This window comes from Pteropus medius, unplaced genomic scaffold (assembly GCF_902729225.1).
Source record: "Pteropus medius unplaced genomic scaffold, Ma_sr-lr_union100, whole genome shotgun sequence".
NCBI classification, from domain to species: domain Eukaryota; kingdom Metazoa; phylum Chordata; class Mammalia; order Chiroptera; family Pteropodidae; genus Pteropus; species Pteropus medius.
In genome coordinates this window covers 2,446,724-2,464,455 of record NW_024341894.1, presented here as the reverse complement: position 1 = coordinate 2,464,455, position 17,732 = coordinate 2,446,724, and the positions used below count along the sequence as shown (strand labels likewise).

Genomic DNA, 17,732 nt, shown 5'->3' with positions numbered 1-17,732 from the left:
AACTGTGGGGAAGACATTGGAGAGCTGAGTTCTGGCAGCTCTAACCTTAAAGCTAACCTAATATCTGTTGCATTAACTTGAATCACAGGTTGTGCATAGTCCCATATTTAAGCTGTCATTAGATCGTAAAGTGTGTGTGAGCATGCACGTGTGTGTCAGATATTGAAAGAGAGTGAGTCTCTTAGGCCAGTGTTCCTTAATGTCTTATTCAGGCTTATGATCTCTTGTAATATATGCATGCTATTTAGGTCTTATTTCTATTTCCTGATTTGAAGCTGTTTCTCTATTGAAGTTTCTCACAAGCAGTTCTAAAGGTAAAAAAGAATAAAACAGTTTATGGAGATCTAAATTAGGCCTGTTTTTGTCTTTAGAAGAATATTATTACTTTTTTTTTTTTTAATGCTTAGGTATTCATGTAGGTTATAGTAACCAAATATAGATAATATGATGAATTTAGATTTGGTTTTTAATTTTAGGTTTGCATCTAGAATCCAGTGGTGATGGGGAAGACAAAAACCTTCCTTGTCCCATTAGCCTTTCTTGACCATACCATTTACGTGAGTCCCGAATATGTCGGGCATTTTCAGACTTTCCATTTGCCATTCCCCTTCTTTATTCCTTGCCTTTCTAACTTCCAGAATAGCCTCCTGAAATTAACTCTTAAGTATACTTTAAATCTTTAAGTGCCTGGTGTGGCCCCATTCAAAGGCTTTAAGAAAATTTAGTAAATTAGTATTTACATTAAACAACATAATCAGCAGTTGGTTTTTTTATGATACAAAAGAACTCCTTGATTTAAATAAGGATTTTTCACAGATCTGTTTAACAGCATCCTTATAAACAAAAAAAATTATTTATAATTAGACTGCTAACTTTTTCAGGAGGTGGGGAGGATAGATAGAGCAAGGGGAGGAAAGGAACCATTTGAGAAACTTAAAGATGAAAAGAAAAAAACTTCTAATCACTTTAGATATATGAGCATTTGCCAGGGAACCAAAGCGAGCAGACGATTTCATTTACTATCATTGGGTTAAATTAATCTAGCAGGTAACTCTCAACATAAATTATAAATGACACAAATTTATGTGTAATAGATGGTATAAATAAAATACTAGTGTAGAACATGATATACATTGGTATTTTAATTGTCAGTGTCAGTATTAATTTAGAATGACAGTTCTTTGGTCCTTGGAGGAGGCGGGGCATGGTTTTAAGTGAATTGGAATTGTCCCAAATATAGTGTCACTTAAATATAGTGTCACCTAAATTTTGTAGGTAGTTAGTAAATTGTTTCCTGTAAATAAAATGTATGACCAATATTTAAAAATACATATTTTAGGGTAAGGCAAGTTTAATTGGTGAAAAAATGCCAGTGTCTCATTACCAAGGTAAGTTACTTGACACTTTTAAAGATACTAGTGTTACCTAGGCAGCCAGTTCCTAGCAAATAAATTGCCTACCTTGAAATGGTTTCTGTGATCACTTTTACTGATTTATTAAAAATTAGACCAGAATTTACTTTTGTGTGTCTTGTGTTCACATACTTTTCTCCTCCTACCAGTAAAACCGTTACCATATTCATCTTTTTAAAATAAGATTTTTGAATTATTTCTCCCCATTTCATGGCTCCTTTTCAGAAATCTTTAATAGTTCCTCTTTTACCCCCAGCTCTCATTGGTTGTGTTGAGCCTGGCATTTAGTACTCTTCATGCTCTGGTGACAGCTCACCTTCTCTTCCGCTGCTTTACCATGTACATCTCCTTTCTGTGTATGTAAGCTGGTTCCCTAAACACGTATCACTCATTTCCTTCTACCTTTGCTTCCATATTTCTCCTGCCTGAACACCTCAGCTCCTTCTCTCCTCTTTTAGTTTTACCCTTCTGTAAAGGACAGTCTAAATTCAACTTACGTTACAAAGATTACTTTGAACTTTCAGACAAGAGTTTCTGCATTCTTTAATTGTATTTACAGTTTTCTTTTTATCATGGATTAATGTTTTTACAAATGTGGTCTTTATCTCCTCACTGAGATTGCTAAGTTCCTTAATAGTGACCCCTTTCTGGGTCACTCTTTAAGGCACCTATGGTGATGTTAGAAACCCATACTATTGTTGATTGTACTGAATACTATTATTTTTTATCTTTAGGTTTACCATTGCTTGTTCAGAGGACAATTGCTAGAACTATTGTGTTACAAGAAAGTATTGGCAAAGGTCGATTTGGAGAAGTTTGGCGAGGAAAGTGGAGAGGAGAAGAAGTTGCTGTTAAAATATTCTCCTCTAGAGAAGAACGCTCATGGTTCCGTGAGGCAGAGATTTATCAAACTGTAATGTTACGTCATGAAAACATCTTGGGATTTATAGCAGCAGACAATAAAGGTCAGTAATGTTTGCTTCTCCTTTTGAGTATAACAAAATCTATTTAAGCCTTTTTACAGTTATGGCTACTAAACATTGTGAAATTTGATGAGAAAAACAAATGTTTGTCATGCCAATTAGATCTATTAGGTCAAATAGAATATGTTAGAGCTTTAGAACTGGGAACTTAAAAGATTTTAAGATTTAGAACTGAGAACTTAAAAGATTTTTAGGAACAGCTTGTTCCTAAATCTCTTATTGTTTTACAAAATGTTAAGAACTATATAAAAAAAAAAAAGCCATGTGCTTTGTTATTTTGCTTCTGGGCGGTTTGTTATTGAGTACAGTCATAATACAGAAAAAATTGTGAACTCTGCTTAAAATTTTGAGGTAGGATAGGGCCCAGGTATCTGTTTCCTTTTAATCTCTTCCTGACCATTAGGGCATTCTGATGTATATATTCTGATAAAAATGGCCTTATTTATAGGGAGAATGAAAATAACTTAGTGTAATTTATGTTTTAAATTGCCTAAGGATAAGTAGATTAATCTTGTAAGTAAACTCAATTTAATAAAGACATGGTTTCTCCGAAACCACCTTGCCATTGGTAACTTCATGGGTACTTTTTTGCTTAAGGCCCAGCAGGTACTTAAGGCCTGGGGTAAGAGCAGATGCAGAGAAAGCAAGGAAGCCGTGTCAGCAGAGTCCCAGTGAGTGGCGACTGCAAGCAGTTGACTTCAGACTGTACTTCATCTACTTTCTCGGCTTCAGTTACTACCTTTGTGCCCACACTTCCTGCTTTTATAGCTTCTGTCAGAGAGTTGTGTTACATCTCAACTCTCATCATCCCAACCGTGAATCAAATGTATTTTCCTGCTTTCCTATTTTTAAAAAAATACTCTCATTATATCTTTTTGGATCGTCTAGAACCATAGTCTCATCTTTTCCCTTTCTTCCTTCCTGTTTATTGCTTCAAAATGTTAACAGTGTTTAATCTCATTGGTGATTATGGGTGATTTTATGATTTTTCTTTTTGCTTCTCTATTTTCATATTTATTTACAACAAGCATTTATCATTTTTTTTCTAACATTTATTTAGAGAAAATTTCCAGTATATAGGAAAGTACAGAATAGTATGGTGAACCTGTATCACCTACCTTCAGTAATTATTAGCTCACGGCCAGTCATATTAGATCTCTGATTTCACCTATACTGTCCCTAACTAAATTATTGGAAGTCAATCCCAGATAACATATCTTTTCATCAATACCTTTTCAGTTTGTATCTTTAGATTATTAAGAATCTTTCTTATGAAACATAACCACACTATCTTTGTACTTTTTTAAAATTTCATAAAATATCTAGTTGCTTTCAGATTTCTGTAGTTGTCTCCTGTTTTTTTGTTTTTTTTTTTAACAATTATTTGTTCACTTTATGACCCAAAGTCCACAGCTTGCATTTGGTTGATATTTATCTTAATATTTATCTTAAGTCCCTTAAAATCTCTAAGCTCTTTTTTATTTTTTTTGTCTTCTTGCAGTTTATGTGTTGAAGAAACTGGATTGTTTTGTCCTATAGGGCTTATCACATTCTGTATTTTGCTAACTGAATTCCCATAGTGTCTCTGGACTTGCTCTTTGTATTAATTTGAAAACTGGTAGTCAGAATTTGAGATTGAATCTGATTAAGTTTTATTGGTTTTCTGAAAATATTGTATACTTCTTATATATTGTATCTTTTCCATATATCAGGAGGCACATATAATGTTTGATTATCTATCTCTTTTGTGACTTAGGGGCAGCGATGGATGTGATTGTTGTAGGCAGCGATTATAAATGGCTACTACCAATTAAATATCACTTAATTTAAAACAAAACAAATAAAAGCAGTGATCATAGTCAGACAAAGTCTTTGGTTTTCATTTTCTTCTGTCTTTGACACCATCTAAATTCTTCCCCAATTCTTAAAATTTTATTATGTTCTGTGACAATAGACTTTATTTATTTTTTAATAGTTGTCTTTGTTTTCTGAAACTCTTCTTACTGATGTCTGTGAAGGGTCTAATTCTACAAATGGTAAATACTCCCTTAAAGAACTTACCCACATTTGTGTCTTCAAACTCCACTGTGGTGGTGACTTTCAAATCTACATTTCGAGGCCCAAACCTCACTCAGGCCCAGCATGTTTTAGGCATGTTCCAACTCGCAAACACACTGGTATAAAATGCTCCTGCTGCTGTGCCCTGAGCTTTCTCCTCACATTTGCTTAAGCTGGTGCTGTCATCTGGTGGTCACCATGGGAACTAGCTGACCTTGCTGGCTCTCTCCGACCCCCTCCTTTCTTCTCTGTCGGATTAATGGACTTTGCCCAGAACTAGCCCCTCCACCCCAATTCCCTTTTCTTTTATCTTCATCCTCTTGAGTTAATTATACCCAGGCAGCCCTTTATATGTGCACAACCTCTTATATATCCTTCTTCTGCCTTCATTAGTTACCTCAAAAAAAATCTTCCTTTCTTCTATCTTCCTGTGTTCCTATTTATTTCTCGTATTTGTGAGCCTTTCAGAATTCAGTCATGGCTAATAAAAATGCAGATAAAGCTAGCAATGCATCTGTATCAAGAAAAAGAAAGTGCAAATTTAAACAGAAGCAGTTTATAAAGTTTATGAAGAACAGGTTTGTAAAGAACTAGTGTCATGAATCTCTAAATCCTTTCAAAAGTACCCAGAAATCCCCTCCAGAATCTTCTGAAAACATCTTCTTAATCTCTTCTAATCAGAGTTGGCTTTGCTTCAAATAATAGAATTTGTTTTATGTCAGTTGGATTTTTCCTTTTATAACCAAAACGGAAGGAAACAGCACATTTTAAGTTCTAATGTGCCATGCATTGTACTAAATTCTTTAAAACTGTTCTCTGTTTCAAATCTTCTTAATGGTCTTGCAAAGTAGATTTTCTTGTATAAAAGAAAGAATAGAGGCTCATTCGTTAAAAATTTGTCTGAGGTCACGTAGTCAATAGCCACGCCCTGGATTCCAGCCTACTCAGAATGACTCAAGGTGTGTATCTTACTGAATTATGCTGCCTCCTCATATTACTGTAATGCTTTTTTCCCCCCATGATTGAGTGAAATATGCGAGTTTTTAATATATTTCCATCTACTTCTAGGTTAAATAGGCTTTTGTGGACCAGCTTAGCCAGAACATTTACCTTGATTCCCATGGGAAAACACATTTCAAATTCATGTATCAGCTTACAAATGAACTTGTGGAACACACATTCCTAGTTGTCGATGTTCAAAATTACCTTGTGTAAAACTGGGTTCAGTCCTAACTTTTTCTCCTGGTGACATTTCAGTTCCTGTCTCAGCTTCCCCATGTGTCAGTGCTATGACTATTTTTGTTTTTCTAAGCTGAAAACCTTGGAATCATAATCATCTTGTCTGGCTTCTTTGTGAACTATATACAGAGTCTGTTTTTAAAGTTTGTTTTTTTTTTTTAATTTAAGCTCACTTTGAGTTTTGTCCCATACTACTCCATGCCCATTGTGGCCACACTAGGCTCCAGATACTTCTCATCTTCCTGCCTCCTTCCTTCCAGAAACAACCATTGAGCACCTAACTTAGCATTTTTTCTAGGCATTAGAGTCCCCAGCTCTGCTGCTATCTGTGTAGTCTCAAGATTACCATCTTTGAACTCTGATTCCTTATCTCTTAAATGGGAGTAGTTATCTTACCCTTATCTGAAGATCTAAAGGACATGAATTTAAAAGTATAAGACAAACTGAAAATACAAGAAAATATGAAGAAAATATGTACAAACTTAAGGTACCATCATATTATAGTTGTGGAATTCAGGATTGAGAGTAGACTGAAACTTTTGAACAAATTATAAACATTTTACAGCCCATCTGAAACATTGCTTTTGTACTTTGCAGACAATGGTACGTGGACTCAGCTCTGGTTGGTGTCAGATTATCATGAGCATGGATCCCTTTTTGATTATTTGAATAGATACACAGTCACTGTGGAAGGAATGATAAAACTCGCTCTGTCCACAGCAAGTGGACTTGCTCATCTTCACATGGAGATTGTTGGTACCCAAGGTAACTTGAAGGAATCCAGTTATTTAAGCTTTAAATTCCCATGAGTCTAATGTGTGTTTAGAAAATTTTTTCAAGAGGTCAGCCTGGTTGGAGTTATCTTTTCTGTTGAAAAATCTCATATGAAGTTAGGAATCTGGGAATTTGTTTAGAGAGTCTCTAGTCATTGTATCAACACTGATATTTTTGTGAGTTTTTAAAAGTAGCATTCAGTCTTGTGATTTTTGAGGATCTCGGTTTTATAATTTAATTCTAAGAGGATGTACTTTTACATGTAGTATCAAATAAAATATGAAAATGCTTTGTAAACATCATGCTCTGTAAATGCTATCTGGCCATCTAACAAAATTATATTTGACTTTGAGATAAGGAGAGTGTATGAAATTTTTTACAGTTGAAAAATGAAACACTAAGTTTTAGTTGTAAAATTTTTATGCTGTCGTTTTTATGCTGTATGGGATATCAGATGCCAATACATCTCTGTGCTTTAGCGATTGTTATTCACTTGCTACCTGATTCACTTGAGGTTGTTAAGTGATGGCTCAGGTATTACGGGTGATGTCGGCTAAATGCTTTGATACTGGGATAAGAGAAGAAACTTGAATCTGAAGTTAAGAATTATGATTGATATTATTGTTTAAGCAATCAAGTTTAAATTTTTTTTCCTTAGGAAAACCAGCCATTGCTCATAGAGATTTGAAATCAAAGAATATCTTGGTAAAGAAGAATGGAACTTGCTGTATTGCAGACTTGGGACTGGCAGTAAGACATGATTCAGCCACAGATACAATTGATATTGCTCCAAATCACAGAGTGGGAACAAAAAGGTACCTTTATAAATAAATAATATTTAATACGTTCCAAAAGCAATATCTTTTCCTTCTCATTTGTATATACATATCTTTTCTGAAACTCAGACTTGTACTTTATTAGATTGCCCACAGGTAGAAGATCTCATGATCGTGCCTGCTCTGAAGCCAAGGTTACCTGACTTAAAAAGATACCTGCTGATGAAAGGTGGCTTGGATTTCCAGAAAATATTAGCATTAGTTGCATTAATTATAATAGCAATAGTAGCTAATGTTTATAGGGTACCTACTATGTGCCAGTCATTTTAATGGGTTTTTATATAGGTTAATGCCCTCCTCAAATACCGTAGCTAGCCCACTATTTTCATGTTTTCCATTCCTGAAAACATGCCTCCTTTCTCTTCTCCTTAGAACTTTTACATGTGCTATATCCTAGAGCGTACTTTCTCCTCTTGTTTTCTCTTAACTTGTATTCACCCTTTCTTTCTCATAGGAAGCCTCTTGTGGACTATTAGGTGTTCTTGCCAAGAGCTCTCATAGCACAGTGAACCTGGACCATTGAGGCACTTACCTACATTATGTTGCAACTGTCCATTATTTGTGTAGATATTCTATTGGATTGCAGGCTGCTTAAAAGCAGCCTGTTTTCTCAGCATCATCATAGCACCTAATACATAGTAGATCCTCAGTAAATATTTGTTGAATCCACAAGCCTTCAAAAGAATCTAACTAGATAGATGTCATAACCCTCAATTCACAGATGAGGAACCACCTCACAAAGGTTAAGTAATGTGGCCAACCTCATATAAGCTGAAGAGCTGAGACTTGAACCTGTGAACACAGGCATTGCTTTGTGTATAACAGCATGTTGCCACAACATATCTTCAAACTACCATCTTGGCCTTGGATAGAGCCCAGCTTTATTCTGTCTAAGCTGTCTTCATGATTTCTGGATTCAGCAAGGACGCTCAGAACGCTCAACTCTAGGTTCCAGGACAGGGGTTACTGCAGGACTTTGGGGATCCTGTTCTATAACCTTAGTGTGGTTTTTGGAACTTCAGAACCCTACAATGCAGCATCAATAGGAGGACTGGCATTCTTTTTTAATCTATTATTTTCTTCTCTAGAATATGTCCCTGTCCTTCTTTTCATCCTATTTTAGTGAGAAAACTTCTAGATTAAAATATACGGTCCCTGCAAAGTACATGACAGAGTTGGAGGTAGTAAAAGTTAGGATATGTATGTATAATATGTTAAATATATATAAAAAATTTTTCTTGAGTCTAATATGACCTCAGTTATGTAATATTTTATGTTTATGACTAGAGAAGTCCAAAAGGATATGTTCATCAAAATATTTAGCACTTTGGAAGCAGTGGAATGATTTTTTGCCTTGTACTTTATGAACTTTGGGAAAATTTATCTAAGAAATATGAGTCATTTTTAAAAACAGCAGAACCATGCTGAAAGGGGGGAAAGTCTTACAGTTTATTGATTTTTTTAAAAAAAATCTCAATAGTAAAAGAAAATTTACGAACCAGTTCAAAAGTAATATGGCCACCATTCCATAAAATAAAATGCTGACTTCTTTTTTAGGTACATGGCCCCTGAAGTTCTAGATGATTCCATAAATATGAAACACTTCGAATCCTTCAAACGTGCTGACATCTATGCAATGGGCTTAGTATTCTGGGAAATAGCTCGACGATGTTCCATTGGTGGTAAATTGCTCCCCCTCCCACTCACTAGTGTGTCACGAACAGGAGTTGTTTAAGAATTGCCTTCTTTTTTATTGAAGGAAATTATACACATCAGCAGTCTGAACTTATGTTCACCAGGTGATCACTAAGAATGCCAAAGAAAATAAAGGAAATAAAACCTGTAGTGCGGGAGAAATGACATTACATGCTTTATCCTCGTGTAGTCTTTTTCTGTTTCCACTTGAATCTTAGGAAGCATCAAAAACCAGCCCCTTATTTTGGAATATAGTTATTTAGAATGGACAACTGCTTCAGAAGCCACCTGGGAAGCTGTTTCTAGCATGTTCCTGGGTCAGACTGATCCCTCCACCACGCCCCGAGATTGTGGTTATTTTTACCAACCTGATAACTAGAAATTAGGGAAAAAGGGTACAGTACAGTTACACTGCCATTACATTACTTTTTAAAGTAAATTTGTTTTAACTTTTAAATTTAGTTTTAGATTGAGCACTTTTGATGTTTATTTGAGAAAGTCTTTTACCCTTAGGGGCCCACGCTTGGCTAAGACTAGGGCCTCAGGTTCTTCAGGCAGTGAGGAGCAGAGTATGTCTGCGTTATAGCAAAGAGGACAGATTATTGACAGATACAGGTAGGAGGAGGGACTTGCACCTCAGGCTTGTCTTGTAGGATTTGCATCTCAGTGATAGAGGGTATATATATCCCCACATCACGTGAGAGGCGTTGTACTCAGAATAAAAACTCATTTCTTGCACATTAGGATTCTAGGGGAAAATGTCAGTCTGGTCATCACAGCTCATAGTTCACCATCATTAAAATAGCCTTTCCTGATCCCATGGTGATACTTAGTTTCAAGGTGTAGGATCAATAGAAACTCAGGGAGGTGGATGAAATAGAGCCAGCTGTGAGTCCTGTTCCACTTACCTGATTTAGTAATGGAACACTATAATAGGACGCTTAGGCGTTCCTTTTCTGTTTAGTCAAGAGTGGGCTGGCATCTGAGTAAATTCTTTAAAATAGATTTTCTTTTTTTTTAATCAATATAGGAATTCATGAAGATTACCAGCTGCCTTATTATGATCTTGTACCTTCTGATCCATCAGTTGAAGAAATGAGAAAAGTTGTTTGTGAACAGAAGTTACGGCCAAATATTCCAAACAGATGGCAGAGCTGTGAAGTGAGTATTTCGTTTGGATACTACGCAATTTTCTAAACTGCTTCTGCCTCGTAGGTAGAAATTTGCTACATTTCTTTAAGGAAAACAGACACAAGAACTCTTTTTCTTTTTCATGGCAGTTAAAGCAGTGAGTAAATACAGAATAATTTGGTTTTCATGTTCATTTTTAAGCACATTTAAAGGGCCATGGAGCATATGCAGTGGCCGTCGAGGTATTGGAACAGTGTTTAGATCTGTCAGTACCTAGAGTGCCTGCATTTTAAATGAATGTTTCACTTCAATCAGGGCAGTCCAGGATTCTGATGGGCATTAGGAGACCTGTGTTCCAGACCAGCTGGCTGCCATTTCAGAGTGACAACAGGCAAATCACTTCAGTTCTCTAGACCTTAACATGCCTTTTTTGTAAAATTAGGAACTTGGGTAAGATGATTATGAAGACGGTTCAGGTGATTTTATATTTCACTCATCTGATTGCCTGTATGACTGCTCACCAGGAATTTGGGCAAAATGTTTTCCCGCAGTGCCTGAGTTTCTCAGCCCTAATGCTTACAGGAAGTTTTAGAAATATTTTTTTAGTTGTAAATTTAAGGAATTCGTAAGACAAGTTTTATTTACTCTATCTTTAATTGCTAGCTGTTACTAATTATAATATTGGTGAGGCAGAGCATTTCCCTCCAGATTTGGAGTTTTGTACTATAGGAGGAATAAAAAACTGGTCACTTAAGTAGTTATTTTACATCATAAAATAACAGAGGACTCAGTAGAACTTTTGACATCAAGAGAGCTCCTTAGCTACTTCTAAGAAACTCACGTACCCAGGCCCAGATAAAATACATCACAAGTGCTCAAGGAATTCACATGTTTAATAATGAAATTGGGCCAGATTTGTCTTTTAAAAATTAGATCTTGATACTGCAAAGTACAGACTTGAAGTATTCATGTACTCATTTGATAATTATAGCAGATTATTCTTGAACAGATGGCTTTTTAAGCATGAAGAAAAGTTAGCAATTAACATTAAGAGCACACATGCAAGTTGCAGTTACTATCACATCATGCTAAATTAATGCCATCACTGTCATTTTTTTCCATTTAGTTTTCTATATACTTATCACTAATTCAATTTTTTATTTTTCTAGGGTTTTAAAACTCTCCTCTCAGTAGTTGAAACACATCAAGTTTCTGTAAAACTGATAGAATTGTCTTCCATCATTTCTGACCTTTTCCAGTCTGGACTGGTTACTCTCCAGGCCAGCCATACAGCTTTTATCTTGGGATATCCCTCACCTTTCATCCTGGGATTCCCTTTGCTGCTTTTGTGGTGAATCTTCCTTCCTGCATTTCCTGTCTGCCTGTTTCTTCTTTTGCTCATTTCTCCCCTTTTTCAGGTCTCAGCTCAGATATTACCTTGTCCATGAGCTGTTACCCCTCCATCTATTTAAAATAGCATCCTCCTTCTCTAGTATATTTTATCTCCTTCCCTAAATGATATTTCTCTTTAGCACTTGGCACTGACAGTCCGCATATTTTACTTATTTATTAATTACATGCTTTAGCCCTCTAGAATGTAAGCTTTATATGGACAGGAATTTTGTCTGATCACTACTATATCCCTAACACTTAGGATGATATCTGGTAGATGGTAGGCACTTGATAAAATATTTGTCAAACGAATATATATATGTGCTGGGCACTTGGTCCTTTTCATCTGGAAACAAATGTTTACTTCTAGAAAATGATCCTGAAGTATTTCTTTGATTTCTTTTTTCTCTTTTAACTCTGATGATGAATGTTAGACCTCCTTCTAATTTTTTAATTTCTCTTTCCCGTTCTCTATCTCTTTATCTTTTTTCTCTAATTTCTGGTGGGTTTATCAGCTCTTACTTTTTTTTTAATCAGGTTTGTATTCTGGTTCTGTAAAGTTTTTCTAAAGTCAAACAAGAAAAAAGTTATCAATGATAAATTCAATATCAGTATTTTCTTGATCTGAGTATATTAATGATAGATTATTGATATTTTTTTCTCTCTGTACAGCTTCTGATTTCTCCAAGTTGCTTTTCTATGTTTATGTCAGCTTCTGCACTTCATATTACTTTCCCCAAATCTCTGATCAAACTTATTCTATCTACATGTTTAAAAACAGGGCACTAAAAGCTTATAGGAAGCTTTGTGCACATGAATGGAGCTTTTTGACTGTGATATTGAGGGTGATCTAACTGGGTTGCTTCCTTGGGGAACCACTGATGTCAGTCCCTTCAGGTCTGTCCTCTTGGGCTGCTCACATTCACCCTAAAGAAGACTCCTCCTCTCGTGCCTGGAGGAGTATGTACAGTTGTCGCTTGTGTTTTGGAGAGAAGGCCTACAGTCAGCATTTAGCGTGTTGTCAGTATAGAGCTTTGTTCTGATGTTCCCCAAGTCAGAAATTTGTTTTACTTTCTCAGATACAAACCTCTAGTCTTCTCCTAGGGTGGAGGAGGGGCAGGTATCTGGGGTTTTAGCTCTTTTGGCTGATCCTTCTATTTTTGGCCTGAACTTCATTCCAGAGGTACTTGATACAGTTAATTCCTCAGTTTAAGGGGCTGTTTCACTGTGAGTCGAGTTCCTCCTATGCCTTGCACAGCTCTGGTTTAGGATTCTGCTTTTTCAGGTCAGCCGAGTGAGCTACCCTGTGTCTGTCTGCTTTCCAGCTGCCAGCACCAGGACCCCATTGATGGGAATTTAGGTCATTTCTGTTCAACTGCTGTTAGAAATAATGCTCAAACCAAAAAACTTGTGCATACATCATTTAGAAAGAAAACTTACAGGTAAAGATTCTTATCTAGATCAACGGGAAACGATGCATGCATTAATTATTTTTCTTGTATTTTCTTGTAGGCCTTGAGAGTAATGGCTAAAATTATGAGAGAATGTTGGTATGCCAATGGAGCAGCTAGGCTTACAGCTTTGCGGATTAAGAAAACATTGTCACAACTCAGTCAACAGGAAGGCATCAAAATGTAATTCTGCAGCTTTGCCTGAACTCCACTTTTTCTTCAGCTCCGCTCCTGGGTTTTAATTTGGGAGGTCAATTGTTCTACCTCACTGAGAGGGAACAGAAGGATATTGCTTCCTTTTGCAACAGTATAATAAGGTCAATTAAAACCTTCCCAGGATTTTTTTGGACCCAGGAAACAGCCATGTGGGTCCTTTCTGTGCACTATGAACTCTTCTTTCCCAGGACAGTTACAAAATGTTGTGTAGTCTACCTTTATTTTTTATTAATACAAAATGTGCTTTTTTTTTTTTTGATGATTGCTGGTCTTAACTTTAGGTAACTCTGCTGTGTTGAAGATCATCATTAAGGGTAAAGGAGCTGGATTGCTGAGTTATATAAACATTTCTTATTTTTAAAGAAAGTGATTTATTCCTGGTTAGTACATTCTCAGAGGATTCTGAACCACTAAAGAGTTTCCTTGATTCAGACTTTGAATGTACTGTTCTATAATTTTCAGGATCTTAAAACTAACACTTATAAAACTCTTGAGTCTAAAAATGACCTCATATGGTAGTGAGGAACATAATTTATGCAATCGTATTTTGTATACTATTATTGTTCTTTCACATATTCAGAACATTACATGCCTTCAAAATGGGATTGTACTATACCAGTAAGTGCCACTTCTGTGTCTTTCTAATGGAAATTAGTAGAATTGCTTAAAGTCTGTGTACGTTAAAACTTAAGAGTGTTTTAATTCAAAAAGTTTATCTGGGTAACCCAGACTTTTTCAGTTTCATTTTTTGGAAGAGTTTTTGTGCTATGTCATTTGGTATTCCATTTTGAAAATACCTTTCTCCTACCAGAATGTGCTTAAACCACTAACGAATTGAAGTGGCATTAATTGGTCAATTGTTATCATGGTCATGTTTGAATAGTCTCACATCAAGTTTTTACATTTTAGTTGTGTTGTCTGAAGATACTTTAAAAAACATCAAGTAGCGCTCTAGATGCTTATAGTACTTTAATAATTTAAAATTTGTAGCATACAGACTAATTTTTCTAAAAGGGAAAATTTGTCTAGCTACTTGTGAAATTTGTGTGGCATTCTGTAAGCTATTTTGTTCTTTATCTGATCAAAGACAGTGTTATTTTTTTAAGAAATGAATTACATTTAAAGTTAGAATTATGGTTAATGTTAAATAATAGGCCTTTTTCTAGGAAAGTAAGGGTAGTTCATTTGAGTGGATAACAGGTATACAAGAGTCAAATTCGTTACGTTAGGAGTCATTGTTCGATGGGTTTTCTGTCTTTGTAACTAAAGTTAGAGTTAGTGTGGTTTTGAAGTCTCACTACACTTTGAGGAAGGCAGCTTTTAACTCAGTCTTTCCTTCTGTGTACAGATATTTTAACTGCTTAATTTACATGGTTATGTAATGAATTCACTGTATTGTTGAGTTTGGGAGAGTGGTAGCTAAAGCATATTCTGAATATAGGTTCTCTATTTACAAATGTTTTTGGTCAAATGTTTTAAGTAAGCTTGTCATAGTCTTCTCATATTAAGTTGAAACTGGCTTATAACAACTAGATTTACTTCTAGTGCTAAAAGTCTTTGTAGGGCTTTTACAATTTTCAAGTTCTCTTTATCACTGTGATCTGATTCTGAGAGGTGGGGATACTATCCTAGCTGTGAGGCAAGACACTGACTTTATAGTGCTATCGATTTCCCAATGAAAATGTCAGAATAACCTCTATAGTATTTTGGTCAATAAGAAATTGTGGCCATTTACACAGAGCTGCATTCTGATATGTCTTATATACATAGAGTAAATTTGAAAGACTATTTGATCTTAAAGCCAAAGTAATTTTAGAATGAATGACATATTACATAAGAATTTAGTGTCAATTTCATGTGCTTAAAAACATCATGGGGAAAATGTGCTTAGAGGTTAATATTTTGATTCCAAATTTGAGTTTTTTCTGTAGTTACCATGATTTTATCAAAGCAAATGAATGAGTTTGAGAGGTCTGTTTTTATAATTGGATTTCCTGTTTAATAAAGCTCTGTGATCAGGTACTTTTTTTTTTTTTTTCCATTTCTAAGCCTACTAGATCTGCTTTATGAAATCCAGGGACCAATGCATTTTATCACTAAAACTATCTTTATGTAATTTTAAGGACATACCAAAAGTTCTTGTCTGATTTAGAGTTGTGATATATGATTTCTCACTTTCATATAAGGTAATCAACTTTTGCTGAAGATACTCTTTATTAAATCAAAGATTGAGTTACGTTATACCTGTTCTTGCCTAAGTAGTTAAAAGTGTACTTTTGATGAATCAGGGAATTTTTTAAAAGTTGGAATTTAGTTCAAATTGAATTTGCATATTACTGCAGCTAATTCCTTTTTAGGCTAACAGCAGTTTGATAAACCCCAACTGGCTAATATTAAACATGAAAGTAATTTAAAGGATGAAATAGACCAAGTGCAGCTAAATTCGACTAGAGTAGTAATTTTGTCAATAGAAACACAAGCCTCTGTTTATACTGCCTGTCTTCACATGCTCACCTAAGATTCAACTTGGCTAAAATATATCTTCAAGCAAATTACCTGTCCACATCTATTTTGTCAATACCCAGGAGATACGGGGACGGGGAGGTATGACCTAGTGGGGCGCAGACATCCCTGGTCCTTCCTTTAATAACTTCAGCTCTGTTTCTCCCAGCCTGCCTTCCTGCTGGTCCCTGACTCAGATACCATGGCCTTACCACCTCCCTTCTCCTTTCCCCTCCCCCAGCAGCCTTTTGACTGAATAGCTGCTTTTGATATCTAGAGCAAAATGGTTGATGGAAGCTTTGGTACATACTCTCCTTTCCTTGAGTCATTAGATATCGCTGAGAGGGTTCTCCAAGTTTGGAGATTGGGTAGATGATGGCCCTGCTGGCTGCCCTACTTTGACTTCAGCCTTGACCAAGGAGTGGCAGCTATGGCAATGGGAGTCGTGCCAAAAGCAGCATAGCCATTATGTTCCCTATAGGACAGGGTAAGGCCCAAAGAGCTAAGCCTGTAATTCTGCTGTAATGATAGTGCTCAAGAAGTGCCTTGAGTCGGTGTACAGTGCCATGGCCATCAAGATTTTCAAATTTCAGTACTAATTACGAGATTTAAGTGGTTACTTGGCCATTTTGGAGCTTGTGCCTGAGTTACTATTTTTTTTTCCTTTACATCTGAGAACTGTCACATAGAATATTTTGTAAAACGTGGCAAAGTGATAATTAATATGCATAGGAAAATCAGTATCCCATTAGACATGTCATATCAGGAGTTTATTTTTATCCTTGCACTAAAAGAGTGATTGTAGATCAGCTATTTTCTTTTGTTCCTTGACCGTGGCGGTGTTCTGGCTCCAGAAGAGGGGATTCTAAATAGCGGTTCTGTTACAGCTTGGCAGAAAGTGCCGATTCAGATATTGTTGAGACCCTAAAGAACATTCTGGAACCTGTACTGTAGTTCTGGTGTCTGTTTTGGGGTGCCGGAACACACGTGGGCCCTCTGTCTAGGAATGCTGGACTTCTAGGACATTTTGAGGATTGTCAGTACATTTACACTTTTCAATCCCATTATGCAATCCTATTGTAATTGTAAACTTTAAAAAATGTGGTTAATAACATTCAACCTGTTTCTTAAAGCTTAGGAAGAACTTCAGTGAACTTGTTTTTATTTTTTTAACAAGATTTGTGAATTGAATATCATGAACCATGTTTTGATATCCCTTTTTCACATCGTGCCAATGGAATGGGGTGTTTGATATTTCTTTAAATGTCAAGGAGATGCTTCAAAATGTCAATTGCTTTAAACTTAAATTACCTCTCAAGAGACCAAGGTACATTTACCTCATTGTATATATATGTTTAATATTTGTCAGAGCATTCTCCAGGTTTGCAGTTTTATTTCTATAAAGTATGAGTATTATGTTGCTAAATTACTCAAATGGTACTGTATTGTTTATATTTGTACCCCAAATAACATCACCTATACTTTCTGTTTTCTGTATTTTATTGTATTTGTGCAGAATTCTTTTGGCTTTATCAGTGTAATCTCTGCCCTTTCAGATGTGTACAGAAAATGTCCATATAAATTTTTGTTTAAGTTGAATGATTCTGAGAAACCTGTAAAGAGGAGAGGAAAACAAAACTGCAGTTCCCCATGTTTTTAAAAACTGTATATTGTATTTGTAGTAATATTCTGAATGAACTGTAAATAGGAAGTAGAAGAGTGATACTTATGTCAAGTCCTAACACTACAGTAGAAAAATGGAAACAATGCAAATAAATTACTTTTTTCCCCAACTGCTAGTGGCATAATTTAAAATAAAGTGTGTACATTGGAGTGAGCCACGCTGTTATGAAATGTAGTTGCTGTAGACAGAGACTAGAATCTTTGGATTACTACCCAAGACAAGTTACAATATTAAAACACATGCCTGCATCTGCGTACGTTGTACATCGTGGCAGCTTTCCTGTCACACGGTTGGGGGTTATCGATCTGTCAGTGGACAAGGTTCCTGTGAACTGCTTTGCTTCTGGTTCAGCAAATTTA

At 35.7% G+C, this 17,732-nt stretch overlaps 1 protein-coding gene across 5 annotated transcripts in view; it reads left to right on the top strand.

Moving 5' to 3' along the window:
- The window catches only part of TGFBR1 (transforming growth factor beta receptor 1), a 47,043-nt gene extending 29,561 nt beyond the window's left edge, over nt 1-17,482 (top strand). For 4 of the 5 annotated variants that reach the window (XM_039856044.1, XM_039856009.1, XM_039856027.1 and 1 more), the window contains 6 exons: nt 2,147-2,377; nt 6,290-6,457; nt 7,125-7,281; nt 8,860-8,984; nt 10,028-10,158; nt 13,033-17,482. In XM_039856044.1, coding sequence (XP_039711978.1) covers nt 2,147-2,377; nt 6,290-6,457; nt 7,125-7,281; nt 8,860-8,984; nt 10,028-10,158; nt 13,033-13,158 — 938 coding nt within the window. In that variant the 3' untranslated portion in view covers nt 13,159-17,482. The remainder of the gene's footprint in view (nt 1-2,146; nt 2,378-6,289; nt 6,458-7,124; nt 7,282-8,859; nt 8,985-10,027; nt 10,159-13,032) is intronic. The other variant, XM_039856017.1, reaches the window with a different exon arrangement.
- The last annotated feature ends 250 nt before the right edge of the window (nt 17,483-17,732 follow it).